General features: G+C 52.4%; 1 protein-coding gene and 1 long non-coding RNA gene across 5 annotated transcripts; one reads left to right on the top strand and one right to left on the bottom strand.

The window, feature by feature from the left end:
- The first annotated feature begins 15,284 nt into the window (after positions 1-15,284).
- LOC119621378 (uncharacterized) lies at positions 15,285-16,054 on the top strand. The gene is made up of 3 exons (XR_005237922.2): positions 15,285-15,543; positions 15,773-15,893; positions 15,975-16,054. It is a non-coding gene; the product is annotated as an uncharacterized lncRNA (long non-coding RNA).
- An 84-nt stretch (positions 16,055-16,138) lies between these two features.
- On the bottom strand, positions 16,139-18,877 carry ABHD11 (abhydrolase domain containing 11). 4 transcript variants are annotated; one of them, XM_008018335.3, is made up of 6 exons: positions 18,669-18,875; positions 18,355-18,490; positions 17,610-17,783; positions 17,269-17,439; positions 16,979-17,160; positions 16,139-16,741 (listed from the first exon to the last, which is right to left on the bottom strand). In XM_008018335.3, the coding sequence occupies exons 1-6, from the start codon at positions 18,788-18,790 to the stop codon at positions 16,609-16,611; spliced, it is 918 nt and encodes a 305-aa protein (XP_008016526.2). In that variant the 5' UTR covers positions 18,791-18,875; the 3' UTR covers positions 16,139-16,608. The 4 variants fall into 4 exon arrangements, with proteins under 4 accessions (XP_008016526.2, XP_008016525.2, XP_008016527.2 ...); XM_008018334.3 differs by having other exon boundaries at positions 16,979-17,439; positions 18,669-18,877; XM_008018336.3 differs by lacking the exon at positions 17,269-17,439 and having other exon boundaries at positions 16,979-17,268; positions 18,669-18,877.
- Positions 18,878-21,815: the final 2,938 nt, after the last annotated feature.

Below are 21,815 nucleotides of genomic sequence, written 5' to 3'. Positions count from 1 at the left end.
CGGCCCCGCCCCGGCCCCGCCCCGGCCCCCGGGACCCCGGCTCCGCCCCACCCCGCCCGGGCCCCGCCCATACCCCGCCCCGACCCCGCCCCACCCCACAAGAGCAGCCCCGTGGGGGTCGAAGCCCTGGGGTCTCCTCCTGGACGTTCCGCACGGGTGATCGCTCCCGGGCATGGGTCCCCAGAGACCCTGCTGCCTCCTCTGCCCCAGCTCCGTCTCATTTTTTATTATTTTTTGAGACAGGGTCTCGCTCTGTCGCCCAGGCTGGAGTGCAGTGGTGCAACCGTAGCTCACTGCAGCCTTGAGCTCCTGGGCTCAGGCAGTCCTCCCGCCTCAGCCTCCTGGGTGGTTGGGACTACAGTTGCTCGCCACTACTCCTGAATAATTTTCAAATATTTTGTAGAGACAGAGTCTTGCTGTGTTACCCAGGCTGGTCTCGAACTTCTGGCCTCAAGTGATCCTCCCTCCTCTCAAAGCTCTGAGATTATAGGCGTGAGCCACCGTGCCCGGCTTCCAGCCTCTTCCCTACTTAGCTGCTCAACATTCCTGTCCCAGAATCTGGTCCTCATCCCCAGATCCCTTCACTTCCCCAGAATTTGCTGGAGGCTGTAACTCCCTCCTTCATTTCATTCCCTTGGGACCTCCTGCACTCCCTTCTGTTCCCCAGCCAAAAACCTCCCGGAGAGTTCCAGCCTGGGAGCCTCCACCCTTCCCCCTTGCTCCCATCATCCAGTTGGGACTCAGGCACTGGCTCCTTCTTTCTCTAGGATTTCTCAGTTCGAAGCTCTGATGCTGTGTGACCCACCCCTTTTTCCTGCAGGATGCAGGAACTCCTCTATTTTTATTTATTTATTTATTTATTTATTTATTTATTTACTTATTTACTTATTTATTTATGAGATGGAGTTTTGCTCTTGTTGCCCAGGCTGGAGTGCAGTGGCGCGATCTCGGCTCACTGCAACCTCCGCCTCCTGAGTTCAAGTGATTCTCCTGCTTCGGCCTCCCAAGTAGCTGGGATTACAGATGCCTGCCACCACGCCTGGCTAATTTTTTGTATTTTTAGTAGAGATGGAGTTTCGCCATGTTGGGTAGGCTGGTCTCGAACTCCTGACCTTGTGATCCACCTGCCTCGGCCTTCCAAAGTGCTGGGATTACAGGCGTGAGCCACCACACCCAGCCTAATTTTTTTTTTTTTTTTTTTTTTTTTTTTTTTGAGATGGAGTCTCTCTCTGTTGCCCAGGCTGGAGTGCAGTGGCACGATCTTGGCTCACTGCAACCTCCGCCTCCCGGGTTCAAGCAATTCTCCTGCCTCAGCCTCCCGAGTAACTGAGATTACAGGCACCCGCCACCACACCTGACTAATTTTTTTGTATTTTTGGTAGAGACGGGATTTCACCATGTGGGCCAGGCTGGTTTCAAGCTCCTGACCTCGATCTGCCCGCCTCAGCCTCCCAGAGTGCTGGGATTACAGGTGTGAGCCACTGTACTCAGTCAGGAACTCCTCTATCTTTGGGAAAGAGATGTGAATTTTAGCCCCCTCTCCTTCTCCTTTCCCTGCATCCCCAGTCCTGAGCTCTGGCTCTAGGCCTGAGGTTCTATTTTCTCTTTTTTCCTTTTTGGAGAGACGGGTTCTCCTCGTGTTGCCCAGGCTGGTCTCAAAGTCCTGGCCTCAAGCGATCCTCCTGGCTTGGCCTTCCAAAGCACTGAGATTGTGCTTGGCCAAGGTAGGTTCTATTTTCTGTCTAGAAGCCTGGGGCCTGGCTTCCTCTAGGACTCATGGGAAAACCTGTGGAGGAGTGGGAGTGGGGGGGCAGTCAACAGCAGATGTTCTTTGGAAGGTCCCTGCCAGCATCTTGTTGCAACAGTGGTCTCGCACACACCCCCATAAGCCCGCGGTGCCCTCCACCACCCCCAGCTGTCGCTTCTGTGGCCCACACCCTCTTGACCCTAAGCCAAGCACACCCCTTCACTTACCCAGGACTGCCAAAGCATGGGAGCTCTGGAGCCAATCCAGCCCCCTGCTGCCCAGTGTGTCTGGGCCTGGCACCTCTCCCAGACTATGGGCACAGGTTAGCTGGCTGCCAGGCAAGCTAGGGACACTGTTCCAGCTTTCCCTTCTTCCCTGGAAAATCTGGCCCAAGACGGTCCGATGTGGCCTGGCAGGGGGGACAGCCACACCCCCTTCCAGTTGTCCCGGCTTCAACTTTGGGTGCCCCACAGAATGGGCATTGATGGGGTCCCATTTGACATAGGAAAAGCAAGGATGTAAGTGCTAGAGGAACTTGCCCAGAGATGACAAGTGACAGGGGAGGCTGCCTGACTCCTGGTCTAGCCTGGAGGGTGAGTCAGTGGGGTGGGTCACACGTATGCCCCCGGAGCCCAGTGTCTGGCCCCGTGGGGAGAGGGCAGGAAAGGGAGGCTCAGCTCCTGCCCTCTGAGAGCCCTGGTGTCACACCAAGCATCACTCATTGAGACACATATTAAATAGTAGCATGAAAAATGAATAAAGAAATAAATGTGGCCAGGCACAGTGGCTCATACCCATAATCCAGCAGTTCGGGAGGCCAAGGATGGAGGATTGCTTGAGGCCAGGAGTTTAAGACCAGCCTGGGCAACATAGGGAGACTTCATTTCTAAAAAAAAAAAAAAAAAAAAAGAATGTGTGCCTTTCGCTTCACTCTCTTTTTTAGTTTGTTTGTTTGTTTGTTTTCATGCTGAGTCTCATTCTCTCACCCAGGCTGCAGTGCAGTGGTGCAATCTAGGCCCACTGCAACCTCCACTTCCCATGTTCAACTGATTTTCCTGCCTCAGCTTCTTGAGCAGCTGGGATTACAGGCACCCACCATCACTCCCGGCTAATTTTTGTATTTGTAGTAGAGATGGGCTTCACCATGTTGGTCAGGCCGGTCTTGAACTCCTGACCTCAAATGATCCACCTGCCTTGGCCTCCCAAAGTGCTGGGATTACAGGTGTGAGCCACTGTGCCCGGCTTTTTTTTGTTTTATTTTTATTTTTGAGATGGAGTCTCACTCTGTTGTCCAGGCTGGAGTCCATGGCACAATCTCAGCTCGCTGCAACCTCCGCCTCCCGTGTTCAAGCGAACCTCCCTCCTCAGCCTCCTGAGTAGCTGGGACTACAGGCATGAGCCACCACTCCTGGCTAATTTCTGTATTTTGGTAGAGATGGGGTTTCGTCATGTTGCCCAGGCTGGTCTCGAACTCCTGGACTCAAGTGATCTACCGGCTTCCCAATGTGCTGGGATTACAGGCATAAGACACTGCACCCGGCCTTGCCCTTCACTTTAAACTCTGCTTTTCTGCTAAGTATTTTTCTCATTTAATCATTCATTCATTCATCAAACATTAAATGGGAAACCGTGCTCTGGGGCCACTGTTCTGCACTCAAGACGTTCCCACTGCAGTTGGGGAGACAGACATGGTTTTAGCAGGTTAAGGAATCAGAGTGGCTTCCCAGAGGTGGTGACATTCCAACAGGTTCTTGCAGCGGGATTGCAGCAGGGAGTGGACAAAGGAAGGACACTGGGGCAGGGGTGGGGGTGGGAGCTCTCAAAATGGAGCACTCTACTGGGAGCCCCTCAGGAACCTGCTGTGGCACTCTGGTGGGAATGGGTAGACATAGGTGGGGGATGAGCCCAAGGAGGGAGGAGGCCTTGGATACTAAACTATTGTGCAGACAAGGGAAGCCCATTGAGGGCCAGATTATCATTCCTTTATTTATTTATTTACAGACTGAGTTTCACACTTGTCGCCCAGGCTGGAGTAACATGGCACAATCTTGGGCCACGGCAACTTCCACCTCCCGGGTTCAAGGAATTCTCCTGCCTCAGCCTCCCAGATAGCTGGGATTACAGGCATGAGCCACCACATCCGGCTAATTTTTTTGTATTTTTAGTAGAGATGGGGTTTCTCTGTGTTGGCCAGGCTGGTCTCGAACTCCTAACCTCAGGTGATCCACCCACCTCAGTCTCCCAAAGTGCTGGGATTATAGGCATGAGCTACCATGCCCAGCCTTCATTCCTCTATTTAAAAAGTATTTATTAGGCTCAGTGTGGTGGTGGCTCATGCCAGTAATCCCAGCACTTTGGGAGGCTGAGGCAGGAGGATTGCTTGAGGTAGGAAGTTCAAGATCAACCTGGGCAACACAGGGAGACCCCCGTCTCTAGAGAAAAATCTTTTTCTGAAAATTAGCTGAGCATGGTGGTGCACACCTCTACTCTCAGCTACTTAGGAGGCTGAGGTGGGAGGATTGCTTGAGCCCAGGAGTTTGAGCCTTCAGTGAGCCATGATTGTGCTGCTCTACACCAGCCTGAACAAGAGAGTGAGGCCCTGTCCAAAAATATATAAAAATAAAAAGTATTTATTGAGCATCTACCATGTGCCCACTATTCTAGATGTTGGGAATATGGCAGAAAACAAGATGGACAAGCCCTTGCCGCCATGGAGTCTGTGGTCTAGTAAAGATGCCAAACACACAAATAAATAACATATATAATGGTGATGATACGCTACAAGGAAGATCAAGGAAAGACAGGGTAGGAACTACTTACTGAGTTTGAGGGAGGAATTCCAGTTTTGGTACAGTTCAAGTTTTTTCGTCTTCTTTTTTTTAAAGACAGGGTCTTGCTGTGTTGCCCAGTCTGGAGTGCAGTGGCATGATCATGGCTCACTGCAGCCTGGAACTCCTAGGGTCAAGTGGTCCTCTTGCCTCAGCCTCCCAAGTAGCTGGGATTACAGGTGTACACTACCACACCTGGTTAATTTTTGTATTTTTTGCAGAGATGGGGTCTTCATATGTTCCCAGGTTGGTCTTGAATGCCTGGGCTCAAGTGATCCACCTGCCTCAGCCCCCTGAGTAGTTGAGACTCCAGGCGAGCGCCGCTGCGCCCAGCTCCAATTCTAGATGATTTGGTCAGGGAGGTCCTTCCTGAGAAGGTGGTATTTGAGTAAATCTCTGAAGGACGTGAGAGAGTGAGTCATGTAGGTATCTGGGGAAGAGACTTCTGGGCGGAGGGAACAGCAAGTGCAACAACCATGAGGAGGGAGCCGGCCTGGTGTGAATGAGAAACAGCAAGGAGGCGAGGAGGCCTGGAGTAGAGGAGGGAAGAGAATGCGCTCGAAGGAAGTGAGGCGAGGCCAGTCACAGTGACTCACACCTGTAATCCCAGCACTTTGGGAGGCCTTGGTGGATGGACAGGAGTTCGAGTTCCAGACCGGCAACATGGTAAAACCCCGTCTCTACTAAAAATACAAAAACTAGCCAGGCGTGGTGGCGTGTGTCTGTAATCCTAGCTACTCGGAAGGCTGAGTAGGAGAATCGCTTGAACCCAGGAGGTGGAGGTTGCACTGAGTCAAAAATCACGCCACTGCACTCCAGCCTGGGCAACACAGCAAGACTCCGTCTCAAAACAAACAAACAAACAAACAAAGCATGCACAGGGCAAAGGCTGGACATTTGGGAACTCCCAGAAATCCTGGGCACAGCTTGGTGTTTCCATCCCATAGGCTGGAAGGGTTGGGATGAGCCCGGGTCCACTGCAATCCTGACGTTGAGCGCTGCTGCCACCTGCTGGGCAGGGCCGGTATTGCCTTGCCTTGCCTTGTACCTGTGTGGGGTGGTTGGCATGAAGACAGTCACCACCTGTCCTCCAGAAGCTCCGGGGCTGGTAGGAGAGGCACAGTGACAGTGACAGGACAACGATGAGGAGGCCCAGGGGCTGCTGGGGTCCGGAGGAGGAAGAGGAGGAAGCTTTTGTAGGATTCAGAAACAGACTTGTTCCTGGAGCATGTTGTGGGGGCTGGGGAATGGGAAGGGCAGCTGACCCAGGCTGCATGGCTGTGTGTGTGTGTGTGTGTGTGTGTGTGTGTGTATCTGTGTGTGTGTGTATCTGTGTGTGTATCTGTGTGTGTATCTGTGTGTGTATGTCTGTGTGTGTGTATCTGTGTATGTCTGTGTGTGTGTCTGTGTGTGTGTTCTGTTTGCGTGTCTGTGTGTGTGTCTGTTTTGTGTGTCTGTGTGTGTGTGTGTGTGTGTGTGTGTGTGTGTGTGTGTGTAGTTGAGATTCTCTTCTTGTTGCTTTATTGGGTCTGGCAGGCTTATTCCCCTTTTCTCCTCTCCTGGGAAGCTGGCCCTGGTCCATTTTGTTTTTCTTTTTGTAATTTAATTTTTAAAAATTGCAGGGTGAAAAGAAAGAAAGAAAGAGAGAGAGAGAAGGAAGGAAGGAAGGAAGGAAGGAAGGAAGGAAGGAAGGAAGGAAGGAAAATAAAAGTACAGAGTCTTGCTATGTTGCCCAGGCTTGTCTCGAACTCCTGGGCTCAAGTCATCCCCCCGCCTCAGCCTCTCAAAGGGCGTTTGGTGCCCTAACCTGTGCTTTATACAAAGCACTGGCCATGGTGTGAGGCGCCTGCCTCCTTTAACCCTTACTATGACTCTGTTAGGGAGGCCCTCTACTAGCTCCATTTCACAGATGAGAACATTGAGGCATACAAAGTCATAAGGCTTGGGTGGCAGTGCTTAAATTGCCAGGCCCTGCCAATCCCTGGTGTTTTGATCACCATGCCCAGCCCCCCAGCCCCCGGTAGCTCTCTCTCCCCATCCCAGTTCACCATTAGCTGGGAACCATCTCCTGGCTCAACCCCAGGCCTGGGCTCAGCCATCATGTGGGAGCAGGATGTGGGCGGCCAGGGAAGGAGTCCTGGTGCTTAGCGTGTGACATTTGCATAGTGCTTTGGGATGAAATTTACTATATGCCTGAATGTAAATTCCTTTCTTCTTTCTCTCAATGAGATTTAAAAATTTTGTTTCAAATTCTAATTTAAACTTTTAGAGATAGAGATGAATAATCAACTCCCTTATAATATTTAGTTAAATAGTTAAAATTTAGACTTAAAATCCCATATTTTATTTATTTATTTATTTATTTATTTATTTATTTATTTATTTATTTATTTTGAGATGGAGTCTCGCTCTTGTCACCCAGGCTGGAGTGCAATGGCACAATCTCGGCTCACTGCAACTTCCGCCTCCAGGGTTCAAGCGATTCTCCTGCCTCAGTCTCCTGAGTGAGAGTACAGGCATGCGCCACCACACCTAATTTTGTATTTTTTTAGTAGAGACGGGGTTTCTCCATGTTGGTCAGGCTGGTCTCGAACTCCCGACCTCCGGTGATCTGCCTGCCTTGGCCTCCCAAAGTGCTGGGATTACAGGCGTGAGCCACTGTGCCCAACGCTATTTTAATTTTTTTTTTTTTTTGACATGGAGTCTTGCTCTGTCTCCCAGGCTGGAGTGCAGTGGCACAATCTTGGCTCACTGCAACCTCTGCCTCCCAGGTTCAAGTGACCCTCTCACCTCAGCCTCCAGAGTACCTGGTATGACAGCTGTGCACTGCTGTGCCCGGCTAATTTTTTGTATTTTTAGTAGAGACAGAGTTTCATCATGTTGGTCAGGCAGATCTCAAACTCCTGACCTCAAGTGATCTGCCCACCTCGGCCTCCCGAAGTGCTGGGATTACAAGCATGAGCCACCTCACCTGGCCTAAAATCTTATATTTTAAAGAATAATTTTATTTAGAAACATTGCTTTTCCACTCTTGTGGTTTCTGAAAGTTTATGCAAACTCTTTATTCGCATTTCTGCCTCCCATGGTCATTGTCATTGTTATGTGTCATCCCCTAGTGCCTCTTTCAAGTTCCCTAGTTTCCTCAAACACATCATCTTCGCTTTTGCTTGGAAACACAGCACTTTTTTATTTTTCTTTTATATTTTTATTTTTTTCCGAGACGGAATCTCGCTCTGTGGCCCAGGCTGGGGTGCAGTGGCGCAATCTCGGCTCACTGCAAGCTCCGCCTCCCGGGTTCCCACCATTCTCCTGCCTCAGTCACCCCAGCAGCTGGGATTACAGGCATCCGCCACTACGCCTGGCTAAGTTTTTGTATTTTTAGTAGAGGCAGGGTTTCACCGTGTTAGCCAGGATGGTCTCCATCTCCTGACCTCGTGATCCGCCCGCCTCGGCCTCCCAAAGTGCTGGGATGACAGGCGTGAGCCACCGCGCCCGGCCTATTTTTCTGTTTTTAATGTTTTGCTAACTCATACTTGTAGAACACAGCACTTTCTGAGCCTATTAATGATGCTGTCACTGAAAATATCACTCTGAGTCATGAGAGTGATTAGGTTGGTTGTTTTTAATCTAAATGGTAGGTGATTATTTGTGATCTCCTTACAGTAACCACAGAATTATGTAAAATAGCAACTGGCTGGCTGCAGTGGCTCACACCTGTAATCCCAGAACTTTGGGAGGCCAAGGCAGGTGGATCACTTGAGGTCAGGAGTTCAAGACCAGCCTGGTCAACGTGGTGAAACTGTGTCTCTACCAAAAATACAAAAAATTAGCCAGGTGTGGTGGTGGGCGCCTGTAGTCCCAGTTACTTCGGAGGCTGAGGCGGGAGAATCCCTTGAACCCGGGAGGTGGAGGTTGCAGTGAGCCGAGATCAAACCACCACACACCAGCCTGGGAAACACAGTAAGATTCAGTCTCAGAAATAAAACAAAACAAAACAAAACAAAAATAGCAATCGCCTGTTCCCTCCTTATTTCCTCTCCCTGCTTAATTCTTCTCCACAGTACTGTAGTTCTTGCCATCTGATATACTTGTTAATCTGTTTATGGTCTATTTCCCCTCATTGGAATGTGAACTCCATGAGCTCAAGGAACTTTGTCTTGATTTACGTCTGTCACTTGGAAACATACTTTGAACACAGTAGGTACTCAGTAAATATTTGTGGGCTGAATGAATGACTGTAAAGCTCTTAGAAACACGGGCTAATCTGACTGGGAGCCATGGTGCACGCCTGTCATCCCAACACTTTGGGAGGCCAAGGCAGCAGATCGCCTGAGCTCAGGAGTTCGTGACCAACCTGGGCAATATGGTGAAACCCTGCCTCTACTAAAAATACAAAAATTAGCTGGGCGTGGTGGTGCCCACCTGTAATCCCAGCTACTCGGGAGGCTGAGGCACTAGAATCGCTTGAACCTGGGAGGTGGAGGTTGCAGTGAGCCGAGATTGTGTCATTGTACTCCTGCCTGGGCAACAGAGTGAGACCCTGTCTCAAAAAAAAAAAAAAAAAAAAAAAGATAAATAAAATAAAATAAAATAAGGAGAGAGACCCAGGTGCGGTGGCTTTCACCTGTAATCCCAGCACTTTGGGAGGCTAAGGCAGGATAATCACTTGAGCCCAGGAGTTTGAGACCAGCCTGGGCAATATAGCAAGACCCTGACTCTAAAAAAATAATAATAATAAAAAAAATTAGGGCAGGCATGGTGGCTCATGCCTGTAATTTTAAAACACTTTTGGAGGCCGAGGTGGGCAGATCACCTGAGGTTGAGAGTTCAAAAACAGCCTGGCCTACATGGCAAAACCCCATCTCTACTAAAAATACAAAAATTAGCCAGGTGTGGTGGTCCGTGCCTGTTATCTCAGTTACTCAGGAGGCCAAGGCATGAGTATCGCTTTAACCTGGAGGCGGAGGTAGCAGTGAGCTGAGATCTTGCCCCTTGTGGGCGGAGGATTACCTAGGTGCCGAGGCAGAAGGCTGAAGGCACAAACTGTTTCAGTATAATAAAGAAAATAGTTAGAATAAGAATAGTCATAATAGGCCGGGCACGGTGGCTCAAGCCTGTAATCCCAGCACTTTGGGAGGCCGAGACGGGCAGATCACGAGGTCAGGAGATCGAGACCATCCTGGCTAACCCGGTGAAACCCCGTCTCTACTAAAAAATACAAAAAACTAGCCGGGCGAGGTGGCGGGCGCCTGTAGTCCCAGCTACTCGGGAGGCTGAGGCAGGAGAATGGCGTGAACCCGGGAGGCGGAGCTTGCAGTGAGCTGAGATCCGGCCACTGCACTCCAGCCTGGGCGACAGAGCGAGACTCTGTCTCAAAAAAAAAAAAAAAAAAAAAAAAAAAAAGAATAGTCATAATACAAATTAGATATAGAGATGATCATGGACAATTATCAATCATTATTATAAACATCATTAATCATTAGCTTTTAATATTACTCTTTATTGAATTACTAATATAACCTAGGGATAAACGGCGGGTATAGGGTCAGGTGCTGAAGGGACATTGTGAGAAGTGCCCTAGAAGGCAAGAGGTGAGGCTTCTGTCACACCCGCATAAGGGTCACTTGAGGGTTCCTTGGTCAAGCGGTAGTGCCAGTGTCTGGGAAGATACCCGTTACTTAGCAGACCATGAAAGGGAGTCTCCTTTCCTTGGAGGAGTCAGGGAACACTCTGCTCCACCAGCTTCTTGTGGGAGGCTGGATATTATCCAGGCCTGCCCGTAGGCATCCGGTGGCCTAAATCCCTCCCTGTGGCACTGTGCTTCAATGGACACGTTCCTTGACCTCTTCCATGTTCCTCCTGTACTCCTGGTTCCTCTTTGAAGTCCGTAGTAGATATCGGTAGAAGGAATAGTGAAAGTCTTAAAAGTCTTTGATCTTTCTTATAAGTGCATAGAAGAAAACGCTGACGTATGCTGTCTTCTCTCTCTCTGCTTCGGCTACCTAAGAGGGAAGGGCCCCCTGTCCTGTGATCACGTGACTTGCCTCACCTTGTCAATCACTTAGAAGATTCACCCTCCTTACCCTGCCCCCCTTGTCTTGTATGCAGTAAATATCAGCGCTCCCAGCCGTTCGGGGCCACTACCGGTCTCCGCGTTTTCATGGTAGTGGTCCCCCGGGCCCAGCTGTTTTCTCTTTTTCTCTTTGTCTTGTGTCTTTATTTCTTGCAATCTCTCGTCTCTGCACATGGGGAGAACACCTGCTAAGCCCCGTAGGGCTGGACCCTACACCACTGAACCCCAGCCTGGGCGACAGAGTAAGATTCTGTCTCAAAAAAAAAAAAAAGAAAAGAAAATTAACTGGGTATGGTGGCGAGTGCCTGTAGTCCCAGCTACTCAGGAGGCTGAGGTGGGAGGATGGCTTGAGTCCAGGAGATTGAGGCTGCAGTTAGCCATGATTACACCACTGCACTCCAGCCTGGGAAATAGAGTGAGACCCTGTTTAAAATATATATATATATATATATGTGTGTGTGTGTGTGTGTGTGTGTGTGTGTGTGTGTAGTATGTATATGGAAAGGTTAAAAAAAGGCAAGGATGAAACTCGTGCTTTTAAAGTGGAATTTAAAATAAACTATTTTCCCCCAGTTTATGTAGACAGATAAAGAAATAAACAGACATAAATATGTATGTTTATGTGTGTGTATAAGTGTGGGCCCACAGAGTGGACCCTGGCTTAGAATGACCCTAATTGCATTGAATGTGCCTACCACGGAGATCCTGGTTTCTAAATACTATTCCTCCTTAAAAAGAAACCAAAGGCTGGGCGCGGTGGCTCAAGCCTGTAATCCCAGCACTTTGGGAGGCCGAGACGGGCGGATCACGAAGTCAGAAGATCGAGACTATCCTGGCTAACACGGTGAAATCCCGTCTCTACTAAAAAATACAAAAAACTAGCCGGGCGAAGTGGCGGGCGCCTGTAGTCCCAGCTACACGGGAGGCTGAAGCAGGAGCATGGTGTGAACCCGGGAGGCGGAGCTTGCAATGAGCTGAGATTGCGCCACTGCACTCCAGCCTGGGCGACAGACCGAGACTCCGTCTCAAAAAAAAAAAAAAAAAAAAAAAAGAAACCAAGTATTCTTGAAGAAATGGCAAATTCAGGGCCAGGACAGGGAGAAACAAGATGAGCCTGAAATATCTTGTTGAGCCAGGAAGAAACGAAGTGATTAAAGAATGACGGGGTTTGTCAAGATGACAAGAGGTCAGCAAGGGGCATCCACTGATCAAATCTGGGACAATCTGAGCATCAAAATAAATGACAGGAAAAAGCCAGTCATGGTGGCTCATGACTGTAGTCCCAGCTACTTGGGATGCTGAGAAGGGAGGATCGCTTGAGCCTGGGAGGTCGAGGCTGCTGTGAGCTATGATTGCACCACTACACTCCAGCCTGGGTGACAGAGTGAGACCCTGTCTCAAAAAAAGGAAAAAAAAAAAAAAAAAAGGCATGGTTTGGTCTTGCTTTTTTGGTTTGTTTTGTTTTGTTTTTTTGAGCTGGAGTCTCAGTTTGTCGCCCAGGCTGGAGTGCAGTGGCGCAATCTCGGCTCATTGCAACCTCCACCTCCTGGGTTCAAGCGATTCTCCTGCCTCGGCCTCTTGAGTAGCTGGGATTACAGGCGCCTGCCACCATGCCCAACTAATTTTTTGTAGTTTTTTTTTTTTTTTTTTTTTTTTTTTTGAGACAGAATCTCACTCTATTGCCCAGCCTTGAGTGCAGTGGTGGTGCCATCTCGGCTCACTGCAATCTCCGCCTCTCGGGTTCAAGCGATTCTCCTGCCTCAGGCACCCGAGTAGCTGGGATTACAGTCGCGTGCCACTATGCCTGGCTACTTTTTTAAAATGTGTAGTAGAGATGGGGTTTTATCGTGTTGGCCAGGCTGGTCTCGAACTCCTGGCCTCAAGTGATCCACCCGCCTCAGCCTCCTGAAGTGCTGGGATTACAGGCTTGAGCCACCGCGCCCGGCCTGGTGCACCTCTCTTTAGGCAACTTGCTAGTAGTCCCCTGCTCCTGGGAGGTCACCAAATTGGTGGTGAACTTAGTGCAAGTACAGTTACCTGCAATACGGGCATACTGCACTACAACCTGGAACTCCTGGGCTCCAGCGATCCTCCTGCCTCAGCCTCCCGAGTAGCTGGGACTACAGCCACCGCACCTGATGACATTTACTGTTTGGAGCTGGGTTGAGGAACTAATCCCTAATATGTAACTTTGCTGAAAAGTCCTTTGCTGAAATGGAGATTTCTTTTCACACATTTATTAATATGTTGTTGGTATACTCCGGGTACTTGTGGAGGTGGTGGTCACCTCAAGGTTGGTGGGGGGTACTGAGACCCCTGAGGGCACAGCAGACCTACCCATGCTCTCGGATCAGAATGCTGGGAATATTAGAGGTAGTACTCAAGATGTTAGGAGGGCCGGGTGCGTTGGGAGGCTGACACTGGAAGTCAGGAGTTCAAGACCAGCCTGGGCACCATAGCGAGACCCCATGTCTACAAAACATTTTAAAAACAATTGGTGGGCATGGTGGTGAATGCCTATAGTACCAGCTACTCGGAAGACTGAGGAGGGAGGATCCGTTGAGCCCAGGAGTTTGAGGCTGCAGTGAGCTATGACTGTGCCACCGCACTCCTGCCTGGGCGACACACTGAGTCTAAGAACAAAAAATGCAGACTGGGCATGTGGGTCACACTTGTAATCCTAGCACTTTGGGAGTTTGAGGCAGGCAGATCACTTGAGGTCAGGAGTTTGAGACCAGCCTGGCCAACATGGTGAAACCCCATCTCTCCTAAAAAAAAAATCAAAATTATCTGGGTGTGGTGGCAGGCACCTGTAGTCCCAGCTACTTGGGAGACTGAGGCAGAAGAATCGTTTGAACTGGGAGGTGGAGGTTACAACGAGCTGAGATTTCACCACCGTACTCCAGCCTAGGTGACACAGTGAGAGTCCCTCTCAAAAAAAAAAAAAAAATGTGGCTGGGCGAGGTGGCTCATGCCTGTAATCCCAGCACTTTGGGAGGCTGAGGTGGGCGGATCACGAGGTCAGGAGATTGAGACTATCCTGGCTAACACATGGTGAAATCTGGTCTCTACTAAAAATACAAAAAATTAGCCGGGCGTGGTGGCGGGCGCTTGTAGTCCCAGCTACTCGGGAAGCTGAGGCAGGAGAATGGCGTGAACCCACGAGGCGGAGTTTGCAGTGAGCTGAGATCGCACCACTGCACTCCAGCCTGGGCGACAGAGCGAGACTCCATCTCAAAAACAAAACAAAACAAACAAACAAACAAAAAATTTTGAGCTGGGTGTGGTGGCTCACGCCTGTAATCCAAGCACTTTGGAAGGCTGAGGCGGGCGGATCACTTGAGGTCAAGAGTTCTAGACAACCCTGGCCAACATGGTGAAATCTCGTCTCTAAAAAAAAAATAAATAAATAAAAAATAAAAATTAGCAGGGCGTAGTGGTGGGCGCCTGTAATCTCAGCCACTCAGGAGGCTGAGGCAGGGGAATCGCTTGAACCCGGGAAGCAGAGGTTGCAGTAAGCCAAGACTGCACCACTGCAGCCACTGCACTCCAGCCTGGCAATAGAGTGAGACTTTGTCTCAAAAAAATACATAAATAAAATAAATGGCCAGGCATGGTGGCTCACGCTCGTAATCCCAGCACTTTGGGAGGCCGAGGCAGGCAGATCATGAGGTCAGGAGATCCAGACCATCCTGGTTTACACAGTGAAACCCTGTCTCTACTAAAAGTACAAAAAATTAGCCGGGCGTGGTGGCAGGCACCTGTAGCTGAGGCAGAATGGCGTGATCCCGGGAGGCGGAGCTTGCAGTGAGCTGAGATGGCACCACTGCACTCCAGCCTGGGTGACAGAGCAAGACTCTTGTCTCAAAAGGTCAATAAATAAATAAATAAATAAAATGTGAGGAGGAATTTGCCAGGAATACACTTTTTTCCTTCTGTTTTTCTGCAGGGATAAGGTTATATTTGTATGTGTGGATGACGACATTCAAGGTACGAAGCTAACCCTTCAGGACGGGGGCTGGGGTACCTTATGTCTCTCAGCACTGGAGACACCATGCCTTCTTCCCTCCTCTCCTTCCCTCTCTCTGTATGAGACAAGGTCTTGCTCTGTTGCCTAGGCTGGAGTGCAGTGGTGTGATCCTATGGCTCACTGTGGCCTTGAACTGGGCTCAATAGATCCTCCTGCCTTGGCCTCCCTGAGTGCTGGGATGCCAGGCATGAGCCACCTTGCCTGGCTCCACCCCTCCTTTCGCAAGATGTGGGTAGAGCACCCTCTTGCGGTGAAGGGAGGAAGGGGGCTGAGTGTGCTCTGGGTCGGATGGAGGTTTCTAGGGTGCAGCAGGGCCTCCTCCTTGGCCTGACGGGGGTGGGGCCTGCCAGGGAGTGCCTTGCTGGGAAGGGAGGGCAAAGGGCTGTGTCTTTTGCTTGCCCTACCCGACTGCCAAGAGTCCCAGTCACCAGGCCACCCTGAGTCCTGGCCCTTGAAGGTAAGTGTTCTTCTGAACACAGCTGCTTTGTCCTTCCCCGATGACTGGGTGAGATTTCTTTACTCCTTGGGGGTCCAAATACCCTGCCCACACTGCTTGCACTGAGGCAGGCAGTGGCCACAGCAGCCACCTCCTTTTCCTTTCCATAGGTCCATGAGACTGGGGCAGAAGCAGGGGCAGGTACACCGCACCTCAGCCCCCTCCCCACCTGACAGCAGCATCAGAGCCGAGGCCAAGGCGGGAGGGCCCAGAGTGGGACACCTCTTCCAGACAAGCCTTGGTCGCCGCCTCCTCCTCTGTCACCCTGCAACACAGCCCAGAGTACCAAGCGGCTGGAGCACTGGGGGACACCAGGACAGAACCTTCCCTGGACCAAGTCCTCCAGGAGCGGGATGAAGCCATTGCCAAGTAAGGGGAAGCTGCTTTTGGGGGCCAGGAGGGGAGCTGGGGGCTCCCCTGCAGGGCCTTGTCCTGCTAATGGAGGAGCGGGGGGCTAGTCAGGCATTCTGGAAAGAAAGCCACACAAGCAGCTGCCCTGTCACTGAGGCCAGGGCTGTGGCCACACTCATCCACCCCCAGGACCCCATAACCAGACCCACAGGGTCCGAGCCTCAGCTACTCTCTTTGCTACCCACAGGAAGCAGGCAGTGGAGGCAGAGCTGCAGAGGTGCGAAGCCAGGCTACGCACCATGGAGGCCCAGCTGCTGGAGGTCCTGGAGGAGAAACTGAGGCTGAGGCGGGAGCTGGAGGCCTGGGAGGTAGGCGGAATGCCGTCAGGGCCTGGGAGGTGTGGGGAAGAGGGCACAGACTCAGCCTTGAACCTGCTCTCCTGTCCACAGGAGGACGTGCAGCAGCTGGTATGGCAGCAGGTCCAGCATCAGCTGCAGAGAGAGACTGAGGGTACTCGGGGACACCACATGGACCCTGGAGCTGCCAGGACCCCCCGGTCCAAATTCTCCCTGGGTCGGGGACGTTGGTGGTGACACAGACCTCAGCCCAGGACTTGGAGAGTAATGTCTTTATTCATTAAAGCCTGAGGTCTGACCACCCCTGTAAAACCTCATGCCCACTCAGTGCCCGTCTGAGTCCTCCTGTGCCCAAATGTGGAGCAGGCTGCAGGGACTAGAAGCCTGGGGTTTTGTGCCTCTTGTTTGTTTTGTTTTGTCTTTTTTGAGATGTAGTCTTGCTCTGTTGCCCAGGCTGGAGTGCAGTGGTGTGATCTCGGCTCACTACAACCTCCGCCTCCTGGGTTCAAGTGATTCTCCTGCCTCAGCCTCCTGAGTAGGTGGGATTACAGGCGTGCAACACCACGTCAGGCTAATTTTTGTACTTTTAGTAGAGATGGGGTTTCACCATGTTGGCCAGGCTACTCTCGAACTCCTGGTGTCAAGTGATCCTCCCACCTCAGCCTCCCAAAGTGCTGGAATTACAGGCATGAGCCACTGCGCCCAGCCCCCTTCTTGCCAGCAACTCTTAGACCAGGAAGCCTCGGATGGCATCTATGAAGTCCTGTGGGCGTTCAGCGTGGATCCAGTGGCCAGCGTTCGGCACCGTCTGTATCTGGGCCCGAGGGAAGAGCCGCATAATCTCAGGGTGGTGGCTGGGACTGTGCATCGCAGTGACGGCCATCGAAAATGGGTGAAAGTGGGATAAGGAGGAGTGAAAGAGACAAGTGTAAGCAGAGTGGGGAGAAACGGAGAGAGCTGCATAAGTCCACATGCCCAGTGGTATTTCTGGCCTCTCAGCCACCCCCCTTCCACACCCAAGGCCTTCCCTGGTAGGGTCCCCAGGCTAGGGCCTGGGCGAGTAAAGCATGCCCCTCCCACTACCCAAGCTGGCTTACTGCACAAATTGGGAGTTTCCACCGAGGAGAAAGAGTGTTGGTCCGAGGTAGGACTCCTGCCTCTGTGGGAAAGTCAAGAGCTTGTCTAGGTGCTGGGCCAGGGCATCCAAGTTCAACCTCCACGCCAGGCGCCCGTCTACCTCTACCAGGTTGGTGAGCAGGTACTGCCGTACGGCCAGGTTCTGTGGAGGTGCAGCAGTTGGGGGGGTTCCTTGTGCGGACTGGGGGTACCACTCGTCCCTTGACAGGTCCCGGTCTACAACAGCATCCGGGGGGCTTGGGTGTATCACCTGGACAACAGAACTGAGCTGTTCATCTGCCAGTTTCCGGGCACGGGAGCGGGGCAGCCCATCTGGGATATTGACGGTCCTCATGGCTGCCACATAGGCAGGAAAGTGGGAGGAACCTGTGCCTTCCACTGGGCTGATATCTACAGCAATCAGACGTTCCACCAGCTCTGGCTGTGGGAGAGAACCGAATTGGGACCAGTCTTAGGCAGACACAGTGAGTCTCAGGTACGGCTCCTGGAGCCTGAATGTGGTCATCCAAGGATCATTTGAGTCCCAGGTTGCCTGCGGAGCACTCAGGGTATATACTGAATGGGAGGAGGTCCCAGACAGGAGCGGCTCACCCTCTGTAGTGCCAGCAGCATGGCTGTCCTCCCTCCCATGCTGTGACCAACGACGACACAGGGAACCAGGCCCAGCTGGGGCAGGAGGTCCTGCAGGTCCTGGCTCATGATCTCGTAGCTCATGTCTGGGCTGTGGGGGCTGTTACCGTGGTTACGAGCATCCACCGTCAGCACCTGGGGAGTGGGTTGAGACAGAGCTGCGCTGGTATCCCCATTCTAGGGTAGACAGCCAAAGGCCTTGTAGGGACAGCAGGTCAAGGGTGTGGAGAGCCTGGGGATACACCCTGCAGAGGGGATGGGCCCAGATGGTGGGAGGGCCCAGTTTCCAGACCTAGAAGGCCCAGATGAAGAACCTGGGGCCACTCTGCCAGAGAAGAGCAGGCCCCAGGGTTGTGACCACGTCTCTGAAGGGCTGGCCAGGCTGGGGGGTAATCCCGGAGAATGCCAGGAACGAGACTCCAGGAATTTCCAACAGTAGGAGCACAGAAGAACGGGCTGCCATAAGAGGTGGTGAGCTCCAGGTCATCCCTAGGAAACAAGCAGGCCCCTTCATGGAAAGGGTGCAGGCGCCTAGTCATTGGCCAGCGCCGATGGAGATCTACAACATGAATTAATGAAGATGGCAACGTAAGGGAACAAACAGGGTTGCCGTTCAGGGTCCATGCTCAGCGTGAGGAGCGGGACCCCGAGAAGCGGGACGCCCCAGCCCCGCCTCCTCCCAGGCCCCGCCCACTCGGAAGCGCACCCTACGTCCTGTCTGCTGGGAGAAGGCCTTGGCGATGGAGTTGAAGTTAGTTTTGCAGCCGAAGAGCCCGTGCAGAAAAATGACGGCCGGGAGGGCTGCCTCCCCGTCCAGAAGGCTGTAGGAAAGCGGAAGCGGCCTGGCAGGGGAAGGATCCGGGTCAGGGTCTGAACCGGCGGAGGCGGGGAAAGGGGTAGGGGAAAGGGCTTTGGGGGAGAGGCCTGGGAGGCGACGGGCCCAAGGGGAGGATATGGGGCCGTCGGGGCCCGGCAGGAAAAGGAGGACAGGGCGCCTCCCGCCCGGTGCCCCTGACTGACCTCGGCTCGGCCTCCCCTCGGCCGCCGCTGCTGCTGGGTGCGACAGGCACCCTCGCGAAGCTACGACTGTGCAGGCCGAGCCCCTCAAGGGGGAGCCTCCAGGCTCGGGTACAGCGGAGCATGCTTGCAAGCCGTTGTCCGGCTCGCACCTCGCAAGCTACGGCCTACCCACGCTCCTTCTTCCGCTCTCGCTCGGAGCCCCGCCCAGTTCCGTCTTGAGCCCCGCCCAGTTCCGACTTGAGCCACGCCCTCTCCCCGCCCCCATCGCGGATTCTCCGCCCTCGGTCACGTTTCCTTACGTAATCCCCGAGAACGGTCCGGCCCCGCCTCCATCCCCGCCCCTTACGCCATTACGTAATCCCCGCAGGCCTTGCGCCGATCGCCCTGAGCGCCGCACCTGGCCACGCCCTGGGCGGGGCCACCCAAAGTGCTTGCCCCGCCCCTCGCGAAGCCCCGCCCAGCATAGAATCCGCGCGGGGAGTCGGAACCCTCCCGCCCTAAGGTCTGGGAATTCGGTCTGCGCCGCTCTGCGCGTGCTCGGTTCTGTGCTGCAGCTTGGGCCTCGGTTCCCGCCCCGCACCTGTCGTCGCTCACTGGCCTGGGTGGCTGCCATCGTTTCTGTGCCGCCGGCGGGGGCGAGCGGCGCCAGTGTGGCTCTGGGCGGCGGAGCGCCAGTGTGGTGGCGCCGTGCTCCACTGCTGGGGGCCCGGGCAGGCTGGGCGGAGCACAGGCACCCATCCAACCTGGAGTCGTCGATCTAGAAGGAGCTCGGGGGCACTCTAGAGCTCTCCCCCAAGCCCCTCTGTCCCCTTTACATTTGGGGGAGCCTCTCAGTCTGATCCCGCCTGCTTTTCCGCCCGTACTCTCCGTTCTCATACTCCCCTATCAGGCACCCTGCCTTTCAAGGTCTTCTCCACACCCCACCTCCTCCTGCTGGGGTGCTGTCTGTCTTCCAGATAGCCAGTTGCCCGCGTCCTATACTTTTTTTTTTGGTGGGGGGTCTTACCCTCGCCCAGGCCGGAGTGCACTGACGCGACCGTAGCTCACTGCAGCCTCGACCTCCTGGGCTCAAACGATCCTCCGGCCTTTTCCTCCCGAGAATCTGGGATTACAGGCGCAGACTAATTTTAACTTTTTTTTTCTTTCTTTCTTTCAGAATCATGGTTAAAAAATTTTTTTTAGGCCGGGCGTGGTGGCTCACGCCTGTAATCCCAGCGCTTTGGGAGGCTGAGGCAGGTGGATCACCTGAGGCCAGGACTTCAAGACCACCCTAGCCAACATGGCGAAACCCCGTCTCTAGTAAAAATACAAAAATTAGCTGGACATGGTGGCAGGTGCCTGTAATCTCAGCTACTTGGGAGGCTAAGGCAGGAAAATCGCTTGAACTCAGGAGGCGGAGGTTGCAGTGGGCCAAAATTGCGCCACTGCACACCAGCCTTGGGAATGGAGACAGACTCCGTTTCAAAAAAAAAAAAATTGCCGGGCCTGGTGGCAGGGCCCTGTAAGTCCCAGCTACTTGGGAGGCTAAGGCAGGAGAATCGTGTGAACTTGGGAGATGGAGGTTGCAGTGAGCCAAGATCTTGCCACTGCATTCCAGGCTCAGTAACAGAGCGAGACTCTATCTCAAAAAAAAAAAAAAAAAAAAAAATTTTTTTTAAATAGAACCAGGGTCTTGTTATGTTGCCCAGGCTGGTCTCAAACTCCTGAGCTCAAAGTGCTGAGATTACAGGCATGAGCCACCATACCTGGCCCAACAAAATTTTTTTTAAAGAAGGGTCTTGCTATCTTGCTCAAGCTGGTCTCCAGCTCCTAGCCTCAAGCAACCCTCCCATCTCAGGTATATGGCTTTTATTTTATTTTTTCTGAGACAGGGTTTCACTACGTCACCCCAGGCTGGAGTACAGTGGCACAATCATGGCTCACTGCAACCTCTTCCTCCCGGGCCCAAGCAATCTTCCTGCCTCAGCCTCCTGAATATCTGGGACCACAGATGTGCAGCATCATGTCTGGCTAATTTTTTTCTGTTTTGTAGAGATAGGGTCTTGCTATGTTCTAGGCATAGCAAGGGGACAGTTTCAGGCTGGTCTGGAACTCCTAGACTCAAGTGATCCGCCTGCCTCAGCCCCCTGAGCAGATGGAACTACAGGTGTGCGCCACCATGCCTGGCCTCGGCTATAAGCTTTTATGTTTTTTTTTTGTTGTTTTTTTTTTTTTTTGAGATGGAGTCTCACTCTGTCGCCCAGGCTGGAGTGCAGTGGTTGGATCTCGGCTCACTGCAAGCTCTGCCTCCCACGTTCAGGCCATTCTCCTGCCTCAGCCTCCTGAGTAGCTGGGACTACAGGCGCCCGCCACCACGCCCAGCTAATTTTTTTGTATTTTTAGTAGAGACGGTGTTAGCCAGGATGGTCTCGATCTCTGACCTCGTGATCCGCCCGTCTCGGCCTCCCAAAGTGCTGGGATTACAGGCTTGAGCCACTGCACCTGGCCAGCTATAGGCCTTTTAAGGCCTTGTATAACTGCTGCCTCCTCAAGCCTTCCCAGATTTTCTGAGTTAAAACTAATCTCTTTGATCGAACGTTCTCGAAGCATTTCTCGGAGGCTACTGTGTAGTATTATAGAGGCGGCCTCCCTGTGTGCGTCCACAGCAGGAGCCATGTCTTGTTCATGTGGTGCAAAGTGGTAATAGTCATCAAGAGTTTCAGGGCGCTGGGAAATGCTTATGTGAAAGTTCGCAGGTGGCTGGGTTAGTGGCTCTCCTGGAGATGACACCTGGGCCAGCTAGTCTTATACTGGCCCCTCCCCCACCTCCTTAGGGCGGTCCAGGACCCACAGGATGAGTCCTAACTCTTTTTTACATAATTAATTAATTAATTAATAATAATTATTATTATTTGAGACGGAGGTTCGCTCTTGTTGCCCAGGCTGGAGTGCGGTGGTGTGATCTCGGCTCACTGCAACCTCCACCTCCTGGGTTCAAGTGATTCTCCTGCCTCAGGATTACAAGTAGCTAGGATTACAGGCATGCGCCACTATGCCTGGCTAATTTTGTATTTTTAGTAGAGACTGGGTTTCTCCACGTTGGTCAGGCTGGTCTCAAACTCCCGACCTCAGGTGATCCACCCACCTCAGCCTCCCAAAGTGCTGAGA

This window comes from Chlorocebus sabaeus, chromosome 28 (genome assembly GCF_047675955.1).
Source record: "Chlorocebus sabaeus isolate Y175 chromosome 28, mChlSab1.0.hap1, whole genome shotgun sequence".
Classification (NCBI taxonomy): domain Eukaryota; kingdom Metazoa; phylum Chordata; class Mammalia; order Primates; family Cercopithecidae; genus Chlorocebus; species Chlorocebus sabaeus.
Note: the sequence above shows the minus strand (reverse complement) of the source record. Positions and strands in the feature narration are given on the sequence as shown.